Here is an 18,177-nt window from a genome sequence, read left to right as displayed (position 1 = left end):
AAAAATCGAGGTCATTTGGAGACTTGAATGATCGTGCCCAAAAACTCTTTTGACAAGCGTTCTATCGACCCTTTTAACAAGCATGGCTTCCAACGTGCCAGTCAGGAAAAACAGACTGGGGAAAAACAAGAAGAAAGCATGGAAGGCAATCGATATATCAGAAGTGGAAGAAGTCTTAGAGGACGAACGAATGCAAGAAAGAACAGGGTAAGATTTGAAAGGCCATTTCCTTTTAGAAATGTTGTTTATCATAATCAGTGCCCAGACTGTTGTCAGAGTTGTGCAATATAACGTAATTTATTGATATTGGTTGTCCTCTGTTGGCACATCAATATTTTGCAATAAAGAAAATATGTCTTATCTTCTTCTTCTTGTTCTAAGATCAAGCTGTCAATAGTGACGTAGGGACGTGTGAAATATTATGTACAGTGCTGAGGTTAAGGATTTTTTTTATTAGTTTTTGTGCAACTTAAGATAAAAGGTATGGAGTTTAGTTTGTTGTGAAGGCTTCAAGGACTGTGTATCAGTATGGAATGTGTGCCGTGAAGTTGTCGAGTGTTGTGCTCTGTATTGCTGCTACCGGTAAGAGGTTCCATTGTGTGATTTTATGTGGAAAAAAGTAGTATTTGTATGTGTCATTGGTAGTAGATATGTAATGGTATGTGTGTGGGTGTACATGTCTAGTTCTACAGTCTTTTTTTTATAAGGAACAGTGTATTAACTATGACTTGTGATTTTGAACAAGAGTGTTAGTCTTGACTGTAGTCTGCGTGTGAGTACTAGTGATGGTAGTTTGAGTTCGTATATCATGTCAGTAAGTGCAGCTTGTGTAGTGGTATCTATTTTGGATGTATCATGCTGCTCTGCGCTGTATTTTTTCGCTTTGTTTGATCTGATTGGCACAGTAGGGTTCCCATACGGAAGAGCAGTATTTCAGTTTGGGTAGTGTAAGTGCCTTGCATGCGTGTTCTATGATGTGTGGTGAGTTTATTTTAAATTGCGTTTCAGAAAGCCTATTGATTTGTTTGCGTTTGATGTTATGTTGTTTATGTGTTTGTCCCAGCAAAGGTTGTGTTGTAGTGTTACGTCTAAGTATTTGCTGGACTGTACAATTTCTAGTGTATTATGTTTAGCAGGGTGTAGTTGTGTATGTATTTTATTACATTAACACTGTAGTGCACTGGAGTTCACATCATTGTGAACTATAGTGCACTACAATGTTTAGTCTAGTGCACTACGTTGTTCACTACATGTGCACTACAACATGCTCTAGATACCAAGTTTAGTTTGCTCCCAACTGTAGGTGTGATGCTAATAATGTTGCATTTGTCGGGGTAGAAGGACATGAGCCAATTCTGCGCCCAGTGTTCTGCTGCATGTTGGTCTTCTTGTAAATGTAGTGTGTCTTGCTGGTTGTGTAATTTTTTGTAAATGATGCTGTCATCTGCAATATAGCATATGGTCTTGATTTTGTTTTCAGTGGTCTTGTTGCTGAGAAATCGGATGACCAGCTGTTTATGTTTGATAAAGATGCATTTGATCCAAAAGAAAATGGTAAATATGAAAAAGTACAGTCACGTACATACATATGTATAATAAAATATGGGTATTAAAGTCATATTAACAGTCACAAAATGGTGTATTATCCTTAATAACGACAACAAACAACAACACGTTAAATAGGTAGAAAAGTTAGTGACAATTTCACGATATCAACCTATCCAGCTGCTGATCTTGTAACATTCAAACTGCTATAAAGTCTTCATTTTACTCCAATCTTCATAAAACTTGGTAAAAATGTTTATTTTAATGTTTTGAATAACATATCCTGTGTTGTCACTAACTTTTCTGCATATTAACGTGTTGTTGCTTGTTGTCTTTTGTTGTCGTTATTAAGGGTGAACCATCTCGACTGTAATAATCGCATACAGAATGCTCTCAAACTGTGTTGAAAAATGCAATTGACCACCGTTCTTGTAATTATAGCATTTACCAATAATAATCGGGTGGGGAGTCACTAGTTCAATCGGACTACATGTAGTTCATTACAGTTTGGGCTAGTCTGCCATAAAATTATTAATCATCATGACATGGGCATTAGACTAGTGCTTAAAGTCGCAGACTTAAAAGATTTGTGCAGCCAATTTTTTTTTTTGATAATACGTCAGGATATTGCTTTGAATGAATGAAAAATTAGGTCCCACCGAACGAATCGCCTATGTTTTAGTGCTATCGGTTGGTTTTGGTTGTGATTTACGTGTAGTGTCAACTACGGTTTAGAGATAATGAGCTAGGCAGTCACGTGGTCTTGTGATGTCTCAGTAGTCCGCGGCTACACAAGGTAAGCCTAGTACTATACATCTATATACAGCACATATACATATACGTTAGATCTACAATTTGAGTTTTTCGAGTAAATGGTTATTCTAGTTATTTATGGTGTAGATATTTTCAGTTTCAAAACATTCCATTTACACCATTTTAAACATTCAAACAAGCATATGTCTAACTTTAGATTAGATAATCAGTCCAATTTGATAGCGATATCAATATGATGTTCGGATCAGTCTTGACTGAGATTTAAATAGCATGTAATGTAAATTTCTGTGTAATAAAAAAATAGTATAATGTAACACTATCTTTTTACGAGTAAAATCCAAAACTTTAACATAAATATATCTAGAATCCGTGCCTTTGAAACTTTGTCCATAACGTTTACTAAAAAGCAGAAATACATCAATGATATTTCTGATATATGTTTCTAAATTACAGTATAAGTGTAGATTTAAATTCATTATCTCAAACTTCTGCTATAATGATGCAAACACAACACAGTTTTTGAGTAAAAATAAAATGTGGACGGTTATCAGTTATGTGATATTGGAGTAACAGCTAGTGCCGAACTAGCTTATACCGAAAATAATATGTATATTGATATTGTTGCCTTTGAAACTTTGTCCATAATGTTTACTAAAAAGCAGAAATACATCAATGATATTTCTGATATATGTTTCTAAATTACAGTATAAGTGTAGATTTAAATTCATTATTTCAAAATTATACTAAATCCTTAAAATAGTATACTCGTTGTCGATCCTTTTGTATATCATACCGAGATTTGATAGTATGATATATGATCATTTATCGTATAATCCAAAAAGTAACCAAATATAGTGTTCAAATGAAAAATGAAATTGCTTATATACAGGCATTATAAATAGATATAATATCTTGTACCTTTTTAAAATTAAACTTAGTGATATTTAGATAGTATATTTAGTGTGGTAATGTTGTAAACCTTCTTGTATGACTATACATGTACATGTAGATTCAAAACGGTGAAAATACATGCTTAGAATTTTTACTAATACCTTAGAAATTACGGAAGATTGCTATATGCCACGATTCTGTAATTACAGTACTAGACTGGAATAATTTTTAAGGTTAAACCTTTAGTTGAAATAGTTCTTAGAACCATTTTTATTTCTGAATAAGTCAACTTCCATTATTGTTTTACCTGTGTATGACATATGTATATATGCAATACATATTCCTAGGTATGATCAGTAATATTTTATTTCCATTTGCTTTTACATCTTCAATGCTGATGCTTTAATCAAGGATTTCTTAAATTGTTACGTAAAATTTCATTTTACAATCACAAACTTAGCAATTCACAATATATTAAAGATATATATACAGACTACAGGAAAATATTATCTTATTAAAGCTACTGAACTCCTCGACACAAAATCCGAAACTTTTGTTTTTGTGTGGATTTTCTTTAATAATTACTCGAAGATACCTGCTATTAGAGCATAAATTAGAGTATTTCGAGTCAAAGTTATTGTACGATTAACTTCACTCAAAAATAACCATAAAATATCGTTGATCGGCTTTTCCTGTGACCGTCAATGTAAGTGATAGCACATCAGTTATAGTACAGCTATAAGCCACGGACTTAAATGACGTCACATGGTTTAGAGCTAGAAAATATGCATAATCGGGTGGTCAGAAAATTTGACCTCGATATCGGCGGCTTACAAGTTATTCCGGTGGCGCTTGGCACGGAGAGATTTCTACTCATGCTAATAAAGCCATTTCCAGCATAACTGAAATTGTCATTTTTGACTGCACAAATCCTTCAAACTATGATCAAATGACAGGAGTGTGAATTATAATCTGTATGATATCTTTCACTTATCTGAAAGCTCTTGAAAGCTTGCACAGTTAATCATTAAAACATCTTTTGGTGTTTTTTTGTATAGGTGTAATTATGTGTGTAAATATGCTAAGCATGACAAATTTAAAATGTGTATATATATATATATATAGATACTATTATTACATTAAAAAAAATAGCTGCCTCAATGTTTGAAACAATGATGATTTCTCATCCATTTATAGAATTATACAATATCTATAATGATTAATTTCAGATGCCAAATATCAAAAGAAAAACAGAAAAAGAGCCCTCAAATGCCATGCAAATCTGGAACCAGACCCAAAAATTAAGCCTATATCCATGTGAGTTACTGTCTGTTTAAATAAGAACAAATTTTTGTCAATAATGAAAATATCTTTACTTCGCATCATCTCTATATATAGCACATGTCTACACTGTTTGATTTGATGTCTGTAAACTACATTGGAACCAAAGCTAATCTTATAGTCCTTCTAGTTCACTAACGGGAATACACTACCCAATATGTCATTGGATATCTATGTATTAATAAAAATTGAAATTTAACAGAATGGAAAATCATGCAATTCAATATTAAATGTTACAATAAATAAATGCTATCTATATATCTTAAACAGAAAATATTTTTGATTGTAGATGTACATATTATTTTAGATAGAACCCCCCTTCCCATTAAAGAGAAAACAGATTAACTACCGGTAATAAGAATTCACTGTATCCATATTTTCAGTTCTCACAATATCAGAAAAACACAACCAGAAGTTGAACGGCTGACAAGAAAAATAAAAAGTGGTAAAAAGACACTGACAGAGAGAAAAGCAGAAAAACAGCGTATAGCAAGAAACAAACAAAGGGCACAGACAAGGAGAAACAAGAATGTGTTGCCTGAAGCTAGCTTCGACTTATGGGAGACAGGTGTTGTTGATTATCTTTCAAGATGATTTAGATTTGTTTTATGTTCTACTCACTGGCAGGTTCATTTACACCCGGTCCACCCCAACTGCGAACGATGCGTGTATATAAACCCCTACCGCTCTACCGCTGACTTGTATCGATGTATTGAATGAGTGTAGTTATTTATAGACTCCAGTACTGTCGCCAAATCCACAGGTAAACTGGTACTGGATGCTACGCTCGGGCCTCTCATCCAGCTTAACGAAACTGAATGGCTAGTTAGCTTAACCGATCTATATATCATCAACAATGCGTCTGTATCTACTTAAAAACAAAACAAATATTCTTCAAATTGCATAAAAATTCACTTGACTAGTATTTCTTTATTTTAGATATTTTAACAAATCTTCATATTTCTAGTAAAATTGCATATGAAACTCCTTATAGATCTAGCTATGCTCATTACGTAGGAAACCGCCATAACATGTCCCGGCTGCAGGCCGTGTGCAAAAAGTCAAAACACACGTGGGATTTATAAGACGAGTCCTAAACTGTCCTATATTTAGGATTTTCAATAAGTGGTTTGTAATATTATTACAGCAAAACTGACAAGCTAGAAGGTTAGTGGCATTTTAACCGTACTGTTATATATAATTAGCCATCAGCTTGGATCTGGTGCCGTACAGATAGTGAGTTCACTCACGATGTGATTATTGCAAGCCAACGTAAATGCTATCGGAATGCTCTTTAAAGTTTGTTAATGATCTCAAACACACTTAAAACTTATTGTGGCAATATTAAAGTAACTAAATTATAATATTTTCAAATAGTTCTGATAACTATTCATGTGTAATATCTCCAGACATTGACATGTGTACGGATCGAATACGGCGGACTGCCAATGTTTTTGACATGTTCTGCAAGATATATTTCACTGTTTCAGTTACGGTGGCCAATAAAAGAAAACAAGCACAGTGCAATTATATTATGTTATTTCTTCTAAATACAACACTTTTTGTGCAAGTTGTCAAGCATTTATTGTGAATGTTTTGCAATGAAATTACCACCTTTATAACACTGAATTTGTGGTTCCCCGGACATCGTTTTCCCCCAAATTTTTGAATGCGCAAAATATACCGATAGTAGATTTTTTTCAGTATTTAAAGCCATAAGAAAAAATACATGTGCAAAGTACACTGGTGTGTAAGTAACACAAGATTTTACGGTATTTGTAACATTTACGATTGTGTTTGGTATAGCTGATGTAGCCAGAGCGCCCCGCGATTTACCTGTGGATTTGGCGACAGTACTCGAGTCTAAAAATAGCCACGTTGTGTCGGTAGAGTGTTAGCGTTTATCGCTACACGGTACAGAATTTCTCGCTGTGTTACAAATCAATCGATTGACGGTAAGGAACTTCATAATATTTATCATTCGCAGTTGGGGTGGACCGGGTGTAAAGACAACAGATTTAGGAAGAAAGAAAAATTGACATATAGCCAACCAGATTCCCTATTTGTACATGTAATTTGTGGTCAAGTGATTGAAAGCTATGGATAGAATGTTCTACTCCTGAACCACTAGGTCATGACAGTTCTAGAAAGTGAAAACTTATTGTATTTCTCTTCTTTGAAGAACAATAGATAGAAGCTATAGATGAAAAAAGAAGTACCAGTATTACTAATTGAAATGATATCATCAAATGTTAACAACTAATGGTATACTATCTTTAATAGTACTTCTTTGATTCAACTCTAAAAGATCTCACTAGAAAATATATTGATTATTTTGATTGTGGTTTTTAACAGATGTAAATGCAGATATCAGGAACGAGGACCCTCACTACTGTGTGGTAACAAAGAGAAGGAGAATTAATGTGAGTACATTTAGTGGTATTAAAACTACATTTCCATTTAGCTACACTCTATCTTCTTATGTACTGTAATGATGTTTTGTATGGTTATTTAAGATAATGATCACTAAACACTTTCTCCTGATATGTAAACATTTAGTTTTACATTAAGGTGTTCTTACCAATTGTTCATTGCAGGTTCCGAAACATTACAACCAAAAACCGTCAGAGATCACAGGTGTTCAGGTCCCGGATCCTGGAGCATCTTATAATCCTTCATATGATGATCACCAGGTGAGACTTTGTCCGTACTGACCTGGTAACCCATAGATTTGTATACAGGTAAAGGAAAAAAACATGTCCTAATTACCACAGTGTGTTGAAAAATGCTTATTACAATGTGACCAAATATTGTCACAATATTGATGAAAACAGGGAAAAAACTTGTCCTTACCACAGTTTCTTGAAAATGCTTATTGCCATGTGACTGATTTTGGCCATTTGCAAAGGCGTTATACATAAGAAATAGAATTGTTTTTTATCCTCAGAATTTACTAGCTAAAGCTCATGATATAGAGGTGAAGCGTGAAAGGAAGGAAAGGAAACTCTACAATGCTGTTGAGGCCCAGTTTAGGAAAGTGTCTGCAGAGGAGCTAGAGGTAGGTCACTTAATACCAATACCCAAATATATTCCTGTATGCTTCCTTAAAACACAGAAAAATGAAACAAAACAAAGAAAGTTTGCAAATTAATTTTTGTTTTATCAAGATAATGCGATGCTTTATCATTTAATGGGCTTGTTAGTTTAGGTCAAACAAAGACGATCTTGGAAAGGTATTTTTTACTTAGCTTCAAGCACTGTAATTACTCCTGATTATTTTTTTATAAACAGGCAAATCTTGAAGCAATTCCTCTGTATTGTAATATATGACCCATTAATAGTGAATCTTCAGTTATCTCTCCTTTGGCTTGTGTTATATATATACGACTCATTTACAGGCGAATCTTCAAGCAGAGATGTCCGCAGGACTGAATCAGGAGGATGAGGAGAGGGTCGAATTCACAGAGGAGGAGCTGGAAAAACTGTCTGTAGCTCCTCCAGTCCGCAGGGAGGACAAGAAAACCAGAGTTCAGAGAAACAAGGAGAAAAATATTAAAGACAAGGTATGAAAACAAGTATTACTGTGGATTTCTGTAAATACAAAAACGTTGCTATCATTATCAGTGACACATAAGTCAATGTGATTTCTTATCATTAATGAGAATTTAAAAAACCAAAAACAAATACACTATGTTCACATTAATTTAATATTTTCTTTCTGTATAGGAGTTTCTATAATATCTGTGAATAATGTTCTTTCTGGTATGTTCATATATACAGTATACTGGTAATACTGTTCTCTTTCAGGAACATGGTAAAATGAAAGAGAAATTTGCTAAAACACGAGAAAAGGATATATTCAGGTAAGAAATTATCAGATACAACAATCAGGTCAGGGATGATGATGCTCCTCAGAAAATACATATTATAGAGGTCAAGGTAGTATTTGAGCTTTTCAGTAAACAAAATCATGATTCTTTCATTTATGGGCCATGTTTTCCTTAAATGAATGAAGTTTAGTCAGGGCCATGGATGATTTAAGGTGCCCGATATTTAATCAATAACTTTTGACTAAGTGGTTAATTTGTCTGGTGTTCAATCAATAGCTCTCCATCTTCAGGTCATGTTGGCTAAGTGGTTAATCCCAAGACTACCAAAAGTTAGTCCAAAACCTGTCATATCCTTATACATGCTATACTTACAACACAGGTATATTTGCACATCAATTTTTGTGTATTTCTCGTTGCAGGTTAAAAACAATTAAAGCTGAAATAAAAGCCCGTGAGAAGGATTTATCACAGAGGGCGAGACTGAAGAAAGAAAAGTATGAAAAGTCGGGCATGAACACGAGGAAGCTGGGGAAAATCAAGTATCCTTTACAACACTTTCTCATAGAAGTGATAAACATTAAGATAACTTGTTGTCCAATCTCAAAAATCTACAAATTATCCTAGCATTTTCTGAATACATTGTTGCAGTTAATTACCTGAAGAATCATGGTCAAATTTAAGTAATCCATGTATTATTTAATATGCAAGATAATTACCAATTTTATCAGTCAGTGTATGTTTGAAAAGGATGTGTAACTTCAAGCATTATATATAATACATGTAAGTCCAGATGACATAAACTGTTGATTCTTGCTACTGTTAGATGTTTTTGTAAAAACAGGATCTCAAATGTCCTGAACAAAATCATGTCATATTAGTTAAGTGACCTTGACCTTGTTCAGATTTGAAGAAGCAGAAATTGAACTGAAGTTAAGTGATGAGCTTCCTGGATCACTTAGACTGTTAAAGGTAAGACATTTAAACTTTAACACCCTTGTACACTGGAGTTAACACTGTTTTGTAGTAATACCCGGTATGTACTTGTGTCAATGTCACAATGCATTCCACAGGGGTCTGGAATATTTTTTTAAACAACTAGGCACAGGTCCGAATCATTAAATTAGTCAATTATTTTAAATGAATTTCTGCAGTTACTACATTTTCTTGTAAATGGAATTACTTGAATTTTAGGAATTAAATCATTAGATGTACATATTCCTTATGTCTCTCTAATTCAATTTGTAACACAACTTTGTTCTATTCTTTTCATTTGTGCTGCTAGATAAATCAGGAAATTCTGTAACAGTTTGTCACTAAGTCATAGGCCTATTGCAAAATCATACAACTCCAAGACTGCATTTAGTCAACATGTCCATTCTCATAATTTATTTTTTGTCCATTCTCATAATTTATTTTTTGTTTTTACTACAAGAACATCTGTTCATACATTATTTTATTTTATTCTGGAACCCCTTGCCCAGTTCTGATGAAGACTTTCTGAGTAACTTTTTAGGTCATCTGACCCGAAGGGTCAGGATGACCTATTGTCATCATGCACCGTCCGTCGTCGTGCGCCGTCCGCCGTCCGCCTACTTAAACATTTCATTCAAAGGACTTCTTCTCAATAACTGAAAGGCCCAGGGTGCTGATATTTGGCTTGTAGCATGCTTGGATGAAGGGCTACCAAGATTGTTCAAATGAATTACCTTGACCTTCATTTAAGGTCACAGGGGTCAAAAAGGTTAAAATCCTTTAAACAACTTCTTGTAAATAACCAAGAGGCCTAGAGACCTGATATTGGGCCCCTGACATGCTTGGATAAAGGGCTATCAAGTTTGTTCAAATCAAAGACCTTGATCTTCATTCAAGTTCACAGGGGTCAAAAAAGCTAAAATATTGAAACGACTTCTTCTCATTAACCAGAAGGCCCAGGGAACTGATATTGGGCATGAAGCATTCTGGGATGAAGGGCTACCAAGTTTCTTCAAATGAATGACTTTGACCTTCATTCAAGGTCACATGTGTCAAATAGGCTAAAATCTTTAAATGACTTCTTCTCAAGAACCGAAAGGCCCAGGATACTCATATTGGGCTTGCAGCATGCTGGGATAAAGGGCTACCAATTGCAAGTTTGTTCAAATGAATGACCTTGACTTTCATTCAAGGTCACAGGGGTCAAATAGGCTAAAACCTTTAAACAACTTCTTTTCAAGAACGAAAGGCTCAGGATACTCATATTGGGCCTGCAGCATGCTGGGATGAAGGGCTACCATGTTTGTTCAAATGAATGACCTTGACTTTCATTTAATGTCACAGGGGTCAAATAGGCTAAAACCTTTAAACAACTTCTTTTTAAGAACGAAAGGCTCAGGATACTCATATTGGGCCTGCAGCATGCTGGGATGAAGGGCTACCATGTTTGTTCAAATGAATGACCTTGACCTTCATTTAAGGTCACAGGGGTCAAATAGGCTAAAAATTTTAAAAGACCTCTTGAGAATAAATAGGAGGCATAGAGAACTGATATTGGGCCTGTGACCTGCTGGGATGAAGAGCTACCAAGTTTTTTCAAATCAATGACCTTGATCTTCATTCAAGATCACAGGGGTCAAAATGGCCAAAATCTTTAAATGACTATGTTGTATTGTGCAAATAGTCAGATGACCGTTAAAAAAATTTCTCCGGGTTGACCCGTTTTTTTAGACATTTTAGAATGCATAACCCGATTGACCCAACGGGTCATCAAATAACCCGGTTTTCAGCACTTTGACCAAAGTGTCAAAAAAACTCACAAAAATTACTCCAGATCAAGCCATTAGCGCAATTTTACTCAGGGCTTAAGACTCATATCAGCTCCTTGTATAACGCAGGTAGCTATGTTTGTGTTTACACAAACTTAAATAAAGGTGTGAAATTGTAGCAATTACTCTATTCAGTCATGCATCACGATGTCCATGATCGTTTTTAGCCAGAGCAAAATTAGACATGGCCAATTAATACTGTTCAAAATCAGAAATAATATTTTCAAAATTCTACAAAAGCACAAACACTTGTGATCTCAGACAAAGATTTACTCACATGAATAAAACATAGTCAACGTGAATTTTATCCTGTTGCCGGAGGCATGCAAGCCAATCATAATGGCCGCCATTTTGTTTAGTCAAAGATAATAATGAAACCGGACATGTGTAGAACAAAAAATCCGGATTTTATTAATTTTTTTTGTTTTTAAATTTATGATATTTTTATTAATTATCATATATTAATTATATTATTACAAAAAACATCATAATATTATTGAATAACAATATGAAAATAATAAATACATGCATATTTAAGGCTTTTAAAAAGTGTTAAAAATTACACTAAAATGTTGTTTCGCACATGACCCTTTTTTGTACCCTTTCACCCGTTTTTTTAAGGGTGATCACCCGATTTGACCTCATCAGAGGTTGGCAATACTGTGACATTGACCTTTATCCAAGGTCACAGGGGTCTAAAAAATGACTTCTTCTCAAGAATCAAAAGGCCCAGGATACTCATATTGGGCCTGCAGCATGCTGGGATAAAGGGCTACCAAGTTTGTTCAAATCAATGACCTTGACCTTCATTCAAGGTCACAGGGGTCAAATAGGCTAAAAAAATTTAAACGGCTTCTTTTGAAGAGCCTAAAGGCTCAGGATACTCATATTGAGCCTGCAGCATGCTGGGATGAAGGGCTACCAAGTTTGTTCAAATGAATGACCTTGACCTTCATTCAAGGTCACAGGGGTCAAATAGGCTAAAATCTTTAAATGACTTCTTGAGAATAACTAGGAGCCTAGAGACCTGATATTTGGCCTGTGACCTGCTGGGATGAAGAGCTACCAAGTTTTTTTCAAATCAATGACCTTGATCTTCATTCAAGATCACAGGGGTCAAAATGGCCAAAATCTTTAAATGACTATGTTGTATTGTGCAAATAGTCAGATGACCGTTAAGGTCCATGGGCCTCTTGTTTGTTTTTTAGCCCACCATCATTAGATGGTGGGCTGTTCAAATTGCCTTTCGTCCGTGGTCTGTCGTCCGTCCGTCCTGCCGTCTGTTAACAATTCTTGTTACCGCTATTTCTCAGGAAGTACTGAAGATATCTTTCTCAAATTTCATATGTAGCTTCTCCTAGGACCCTAGTTGTGCATATTGCATTTTGGGACCGATCGGTCTACAAGATGGCTGACAGGCGGCCATCTTGGATTTTGATAGTTAAAGTTTGTTACCGCTATTTCTCAAAAAGTGCTGAAGGGATTTTTCTCAAATTTCATATACAGGTTCCCCTAGGACTCTAGTTGTGCATAATGGATTTTGGGACCGATCGGTGAACAAGATGGCTGACAGGCGGCCATCTTGGATTTTGATAGTTAAAGTTTGTTACCGCTATATCTCAAAAAGTGCTCAAAGGAACTTTCTCAAATTTCATATACAGGTTCCCCTAGGACCCTAGTTGTGCATATTGCATTTTGGGACTGATCGTGAACAAGATGGCCGAGGCGGTCATCTTGGATTTTGATAGTTAAAACTTGGTACCGCTATTTCTCAAAAAGTACTGAAGGGATCTTTCTCAGATTTCATATATAGGTTCCCCTAGGACCCTAGTTGTGCATTTTGCATTTTGGGACCGATCGGTGAAAGAGATGGCCAACAGGCTGCCATCTTGGATTTTGATAGTTAAAGTTTGTTACCGCTATTTTTCAAAAAGTGCTGAAGGGATCTTTCTCAAATTTCATATACAGGTTCCCCTAGCATCCTAGTTGTGCATATTGTATTTTGGGACCGATCGGTGAAAGAGATGGCCAACAGGCTGCCATCTTGGATTTTGATAGTTAAAGTTTGTTACCGCTATTTTTCAAAAAGTGCTGAAGGGATCTTTCTCAAATTTCATATACAGGTTCCCCTAGCATCCTAGTTGTGCATATTGTATTTTGGGACCGATCGGTAAACAAGATGGCCGACCGACGGCCATCTTGGATTTTGATAGTTAAAGTTTGTTATCGCTATTTGTCAGAAAGTACTGAAGGGATCTTTCTCAAACTCCATGCATAGGTTCCCCTTGTACCCTAGTTGTGCATAGTACCTTTTAGGACTTATGCATAATGCCTTTCGGGACTGATCGGTAAACAAGATGGCCAACCGGCTGCCATCTTAGATTTCATTGTTGAAGTTTGTTACCACTATTTCTTAGAAAGTACTATAGCGATCTGTCTCAAATTTTATATGTAGTGTGTTTGAAAAAGTTTGAAAAGCAGGGAAAATATCCCTCTTTCCATTGTCAGACATAGATCATTTTTTGGTGGGCGCCAAGATCCCTCTGGGATCTCTTGTTACCTCATGTGTTACGTGTGAAACGATAGATACTGTTGGTCTTACTGGTTGGATTTTGTCATGTCATTATTTTTATCATCACTATTATATCTTGAACAAGGTTTAATATCAAATTAACAAACTGTCAGTGCCCAACCTGTATGTCATTATCTTCTTTCACTTTGTTGTTATAACTTTATCAGCAGCGCTTTCGTTTTTGACCGCATTTTGTTGTTACAGATTCGTTACATTAACCCGGATGACCATTAGGAAATACTCTGTTGTCATTCATGGGATAGATGATAAGCATGGCTGTCATAATCATCTGTGATGCAGGCGCAACTTCCGCTTCGCTTACACAGAAAATTGGAGATTTTGCTTCAAATTTTTCATTTAAACAACTTCTTCTCAATAACCGAAAGGCAAAGGGTACTGATATTTGGCATGTAGCATGCTGTGATGAATGTCTGCCAAGTTTGTTCAAATCAATGACCTTGACCTTCATTCAAGGTCACAGGGGTCAAAAAAGCTAATATCTTTAAACAACCTCTTGTGAATAACTAAGAGACCTAGAGACCTGATATTGGGCTTGTGACATGCTGGGATTAAGGGATACCAAGTTTGTTCAAATGAATGACCTTGATCTTCATTCAAGGTCACAGGGGTCAAATAGGCAAAAATCTTTAAACAACTTTTTGTGAATAATTAAGAGGCCTAGATACCTGATATTGAGTCTGTGATATGGTGGGATGAAGGGTTACCAATAGGAGTGTAACAATACATCGAACTACCGATATATTGCGATTGCATGCCTCTCAACTCAATCAATCGATGTCAATTTCAAAAAGTCGATAACAATCGCTGATAGTATGCCAACCAATCAATAGTTTCAATTGTCAGATATTTTCTGTAACTTGAACTAAAATCATGTACTCACATAGGATTGACAAACAAACTAACAGTATGATAAAATGTTACTTTTTCCATGATATTTAATCAAAATGCAAACACCGACAATGTTCTCAATCATGATCTTCATTGCGTTTGAGTTGGTACTGACGTTAGCAGGTAAAGGGAAGTAACTTTAAACCAATACTGGGCTAGATATACGTCATGGCGGCCAATTCATCGACTGGATTTTAATATAATTCAGAATGCAATACTATCTCAATACTATTGCAATTGAAGTATGCAATAGTTAAACTATCACAATAGTGTTTTCCCTGATAGCAATAGTATTGCAATAGTTAAAATTGTAGGCGATACTCACCTTTAGTTACCAAGTTTGTTCAAGTGATTGACCTTGATCTTCACTCAAGGTCACAGGGATCAAACAGGCTAAAATCTTTAAAAAAAACTTCTTATAAATTACTTAGAAGCTTAGAGTCTAAGTTACTGAAGTTAGAGACTGGATAATGAATTTGTAGCATGGTGGGGATCAAGGGTCATGGTCTAATTCATCAAATATATCAGAACCTAAACTTCTTCTATTAAAAAACTTCTTTTTTAATGCCTTAATTGTTTGCCACTACTATATCCTTTGAGGTGTGGTATTGTGCCAATAGTCAGATGACCATTAAGGCCCATGGGCCTTTTATTTCAAAACATTGTCTAATTTTAGTTTGTGTTCATATGTTGAATACTTGGGAAAATATCGAAGTCATTTAAATGTAAAAAAGTACACCTATAATTAATAGGCACGATATATACTATTTATCTCAATATGATAATATTATTTAGATAAAGATTTGTCGAATTTCTGCTCTTATTCATACAAATGAAGATCATGGTAGCTACAGCATAATGCTTGAAAAATTGAAAAAAATCATGAATTTTGGCCCATAGTTGCAGACAATGTGCATAACACTTGTTCGGTTTATGAGTACACTTCAAACGTTTTTTTTTCTAATTTCAGCACTTAACATGAAGCAAAAATAAAATAATTGTTGTTGCAGTGGCTTTTAATGTCATACTGACATAATTCTAGTTTATCTTTAATTTGTGTCGAAATATACTTTAATAGAATGTATTTCATTTAGTAACATATTCAGTTTTTGTTGTGTGATTGGTCTATATTTGGGGAAAAAATTGAAATAAATTGTTTATATTATAGCTTAAAAATTCCTTTTCGAAATCAAGTGATGGATTAATTCAGCAGTGTCAGAAACCCCTCATCTACACACATCTCTTTCTTTAATAATACACCATACATGTACTCCTATTTATCTTACCATATCCTAATGTTGTGTCTGATCTTACAGCCAGAAGGACACCTATTAGTGGACAGATTCAAAAGTTTACAGAAGAGAAATGTGATAGAGCCAAGACTTGAAGCAAGGTAAGACTGAAAATGTGATGTTTTAATATAAACCATAAACAAATACCATGAATGAATTGTGTTAAAATTTTATTTTAGTTTCTTATATCAACTTACATTATGATTATTTTTGTTCTAACAGCAAGAAGAGGAAATATAAGCCGAAGGTGTTCATGAAAAAAGGATACGAAATCGAAGAGTAAGTCTAAAATTCTACCTTTTCAAAAACCCATACTTGAATGTAATGTAGGAAAGTTGGCAATCTATCCCAGAGTTTTTTGCTGTCTCCAGATTTCACCTCTGTGATTGGCCCAGAGAAATTTCAAGATTATCAAAAAACTTATTTCAGAAGCATAAAATCTTAGATATGTATTTTAAGTTTCTTTTGTGTCATTTGCTTATAAATAACTGTTAGTTATGACAAAATGTAATTTGATCATTCAATTTAAAAAAAAACCCAAACCAATATGGATTGTTTGTGTTGTGTGTAAATTGTCACAATTTGTATACAATGCTTGCCATTTTATAAGACAATTTTAGATAGAAGCTTACACAGAATATGCAAATTAGTGCTGTTAGTACAAAAGTTTTAAGGCCAGACTTTTAATTTATTTGTTTATAACAGCTACCATGTAATAACGTTTTGAAAACAAATTTATAATTTCCCATTTTGTTTCATTGCAGGGTGGGAAAAAGGTGAAACAAAGACAATTCTAATTAAAAAAAGAGATAATTAAAAATGTTTTCTCTTGTGTTTTTTTCTTGTCAAAGTAGGAAAAATTAATTTGAAGATGTTTTATATCAAGAAATCTATTAATCTAAATAACAAATCGTGCATAAAATATTTCAATTATGAGGAGGCAATAGTAAAGCAATTACATCCGATTTCCTAATTTAGGTGGGGAAGGGGCATGGTATATAATCACATTAATTTGATATCCTAATTCAGGGGAGATAATACATCTTATATGACATTGTTTAATATATAGATGAATTTCATTTGATATTTTAATTCAGGGGATTTTAATACATCCTGATTCAGGGAGAAAACAACCAAAATGTTTCATTAATCAAGTTCACATTATGCAGGGGAGACAACCAAATTCATTGATATCCTGAACAAGTGGAGACTACCATGTATATTCAAAGTGAAATCGGATGCGTGCTATGCTTTTGATACCCTTGATCATGAGGTTGTGAATGAGCAAACTTGTTGAAAAAGGAAATAAATGAAACATCCAGTCTTCCTTTTATAGTACGTGCCTCTTTAAGAAATTCCATGCGGGCATATATCGTTTATAAATATCATCTCCAGCTGGTAAAAAGAAAATAGAGCACCTACCAGTCAAATAGGGGTTCCAATATTACCTTCCAAATTCTAGTGGAAGCTCTCCCTGGTCACTGATGATAAAACTCCTTACTACCACCATGGGTATTGAATTTGTTCTAGTGGAGGCTCTAGATCTCCCTGGTCACTGATGATAAAACCCCTTACCACCACCATGGGTATAGAGTTTGTTCTAGTGGAGGCTCTAGATCTCCCTGGTCACTGATGATAAAACCCCATACCACCACCATGGGTATACAGTTTGTTCTAGTGGAGGCTCTAGATCTCCCTGGTCACTGATGATAAAACCACATACCACCACCAACATGGGTATTGAGTTTTTTCTAGTGGAGGCTCTAGATCTCCCTGGTCACTGATGATAAAACACCATACCACCACCATGGGTATTGAGTTTGTTCTAGTGGAGGCTCTAGATCTCCCTGGTCACTGATGATAAAACCCCATACCACCACCATGGGTATTGAGTTTGTTCTAGTGGAGGCTCTAGATCTCCCTGGTCACTGATGATAAAACCACATACCACCACCAGGGGTATTGAGTTTGTTCTAGTGGAGGCTCTAGATCTCCCTGGTCACTGATGATAAAACCCCATACCACCACCATGGGTATTGAGTTTGTTCTAGTGGAGGCTCTAGATCTCCCTGGTCACTGATGATAAAAACACATACCACCACCATGGGTATTGAGTTTGTTCTAGTGGAGGCTCTAGATCTCCTTGGTCACTGATGATAAAACCCCATACCACCACCATGGGTATTGAGTTTGTTCTAGTGGAGGCTCTAGATCTCCCTGGT

The 18,177-nt window shown here is 35.1% G+C and overlaps 1 protein-coding gene across 1 annotated transcript; it reads left to right on the top strand.

The window, feature by feature from the left end:
- The first annotated feature begins 50 nt into the window (after positions 1–50).
- LOC138318913 (ribosome biogenesis protein NOP53-like) lies at positions 51–16,777 on the top strand. The gene is made up of 14 exons (XM_069261727.1): positions 51–207; positions 1,481–1,554; positions 4,440–4,527; positions 4,935–5,119; positions 6,907–6,974; positions 7,149–7,244; positions 7,499–7,609; positions 7,950–8,114; positions 8,359–8,414; positions 8,801–8,920; positions 9,284–9,350; positions 15,980–16,056; positions 16,178–16,234; positions 16,720–16,777. The coding sequence occupies exons 1-14, from the start codon at positions 83–85 to the stop codon at positions 16,733–16,735; spliced, it is 1,305 nt and encodes a 434-aa protein (XP_069117828.1). The 5' UTR covers positions 51–82; the 3' UTR covers positions 16,736–16,777.
- Positions 16,778–18,177: the final 1,400 nt, after the last annotated feature.

This window comes from Argopecten irradians, chromosome 3 (genome assembly GCF_041381155.1).
Source record: "Argopecten irradians isolate NY chromosome 3, Ai_NY, whole genome shotgun sequence".
In the NCBI taxonomy this organism is placed as follows: Eukaryota; Metazoa; Mollusca; class Bivalvia; order Pectinida; family Pectinidae; genus Argopecten; species Argopecten irradians.
This window is presented reverse-complemented; position numbering and strand designations above follow the sequence as displayed.

What these genes read in the sequence shown, in the direction of transcription:
- LOC138318913 (XM_069261727.1), top strand. Translation starts at nt 83, where the DNA reads ATGGCTTCCAACGTGCCAGTCAGGAAAAACAGACTGGGGAAAAACAAG. An exon ending in CGAATGCAAGAAAGAACAGG is followed by an intron (nt 208 to 1,480) that starts GTAAGATTTGAA and finishes TTTTGTTTTCAG; the next exon opens with TGGTCTTGTTGCTGAGAAAT. An exon ending in GAGCCAAGACTTGAAGCAAG is followed by an intron (nt 16,057 to 16,177) that starts GTAAGACTGAAA and finishes TTGTTCTAACAG; the next exon opens with CAAGAAGAGGAAATATAAGC.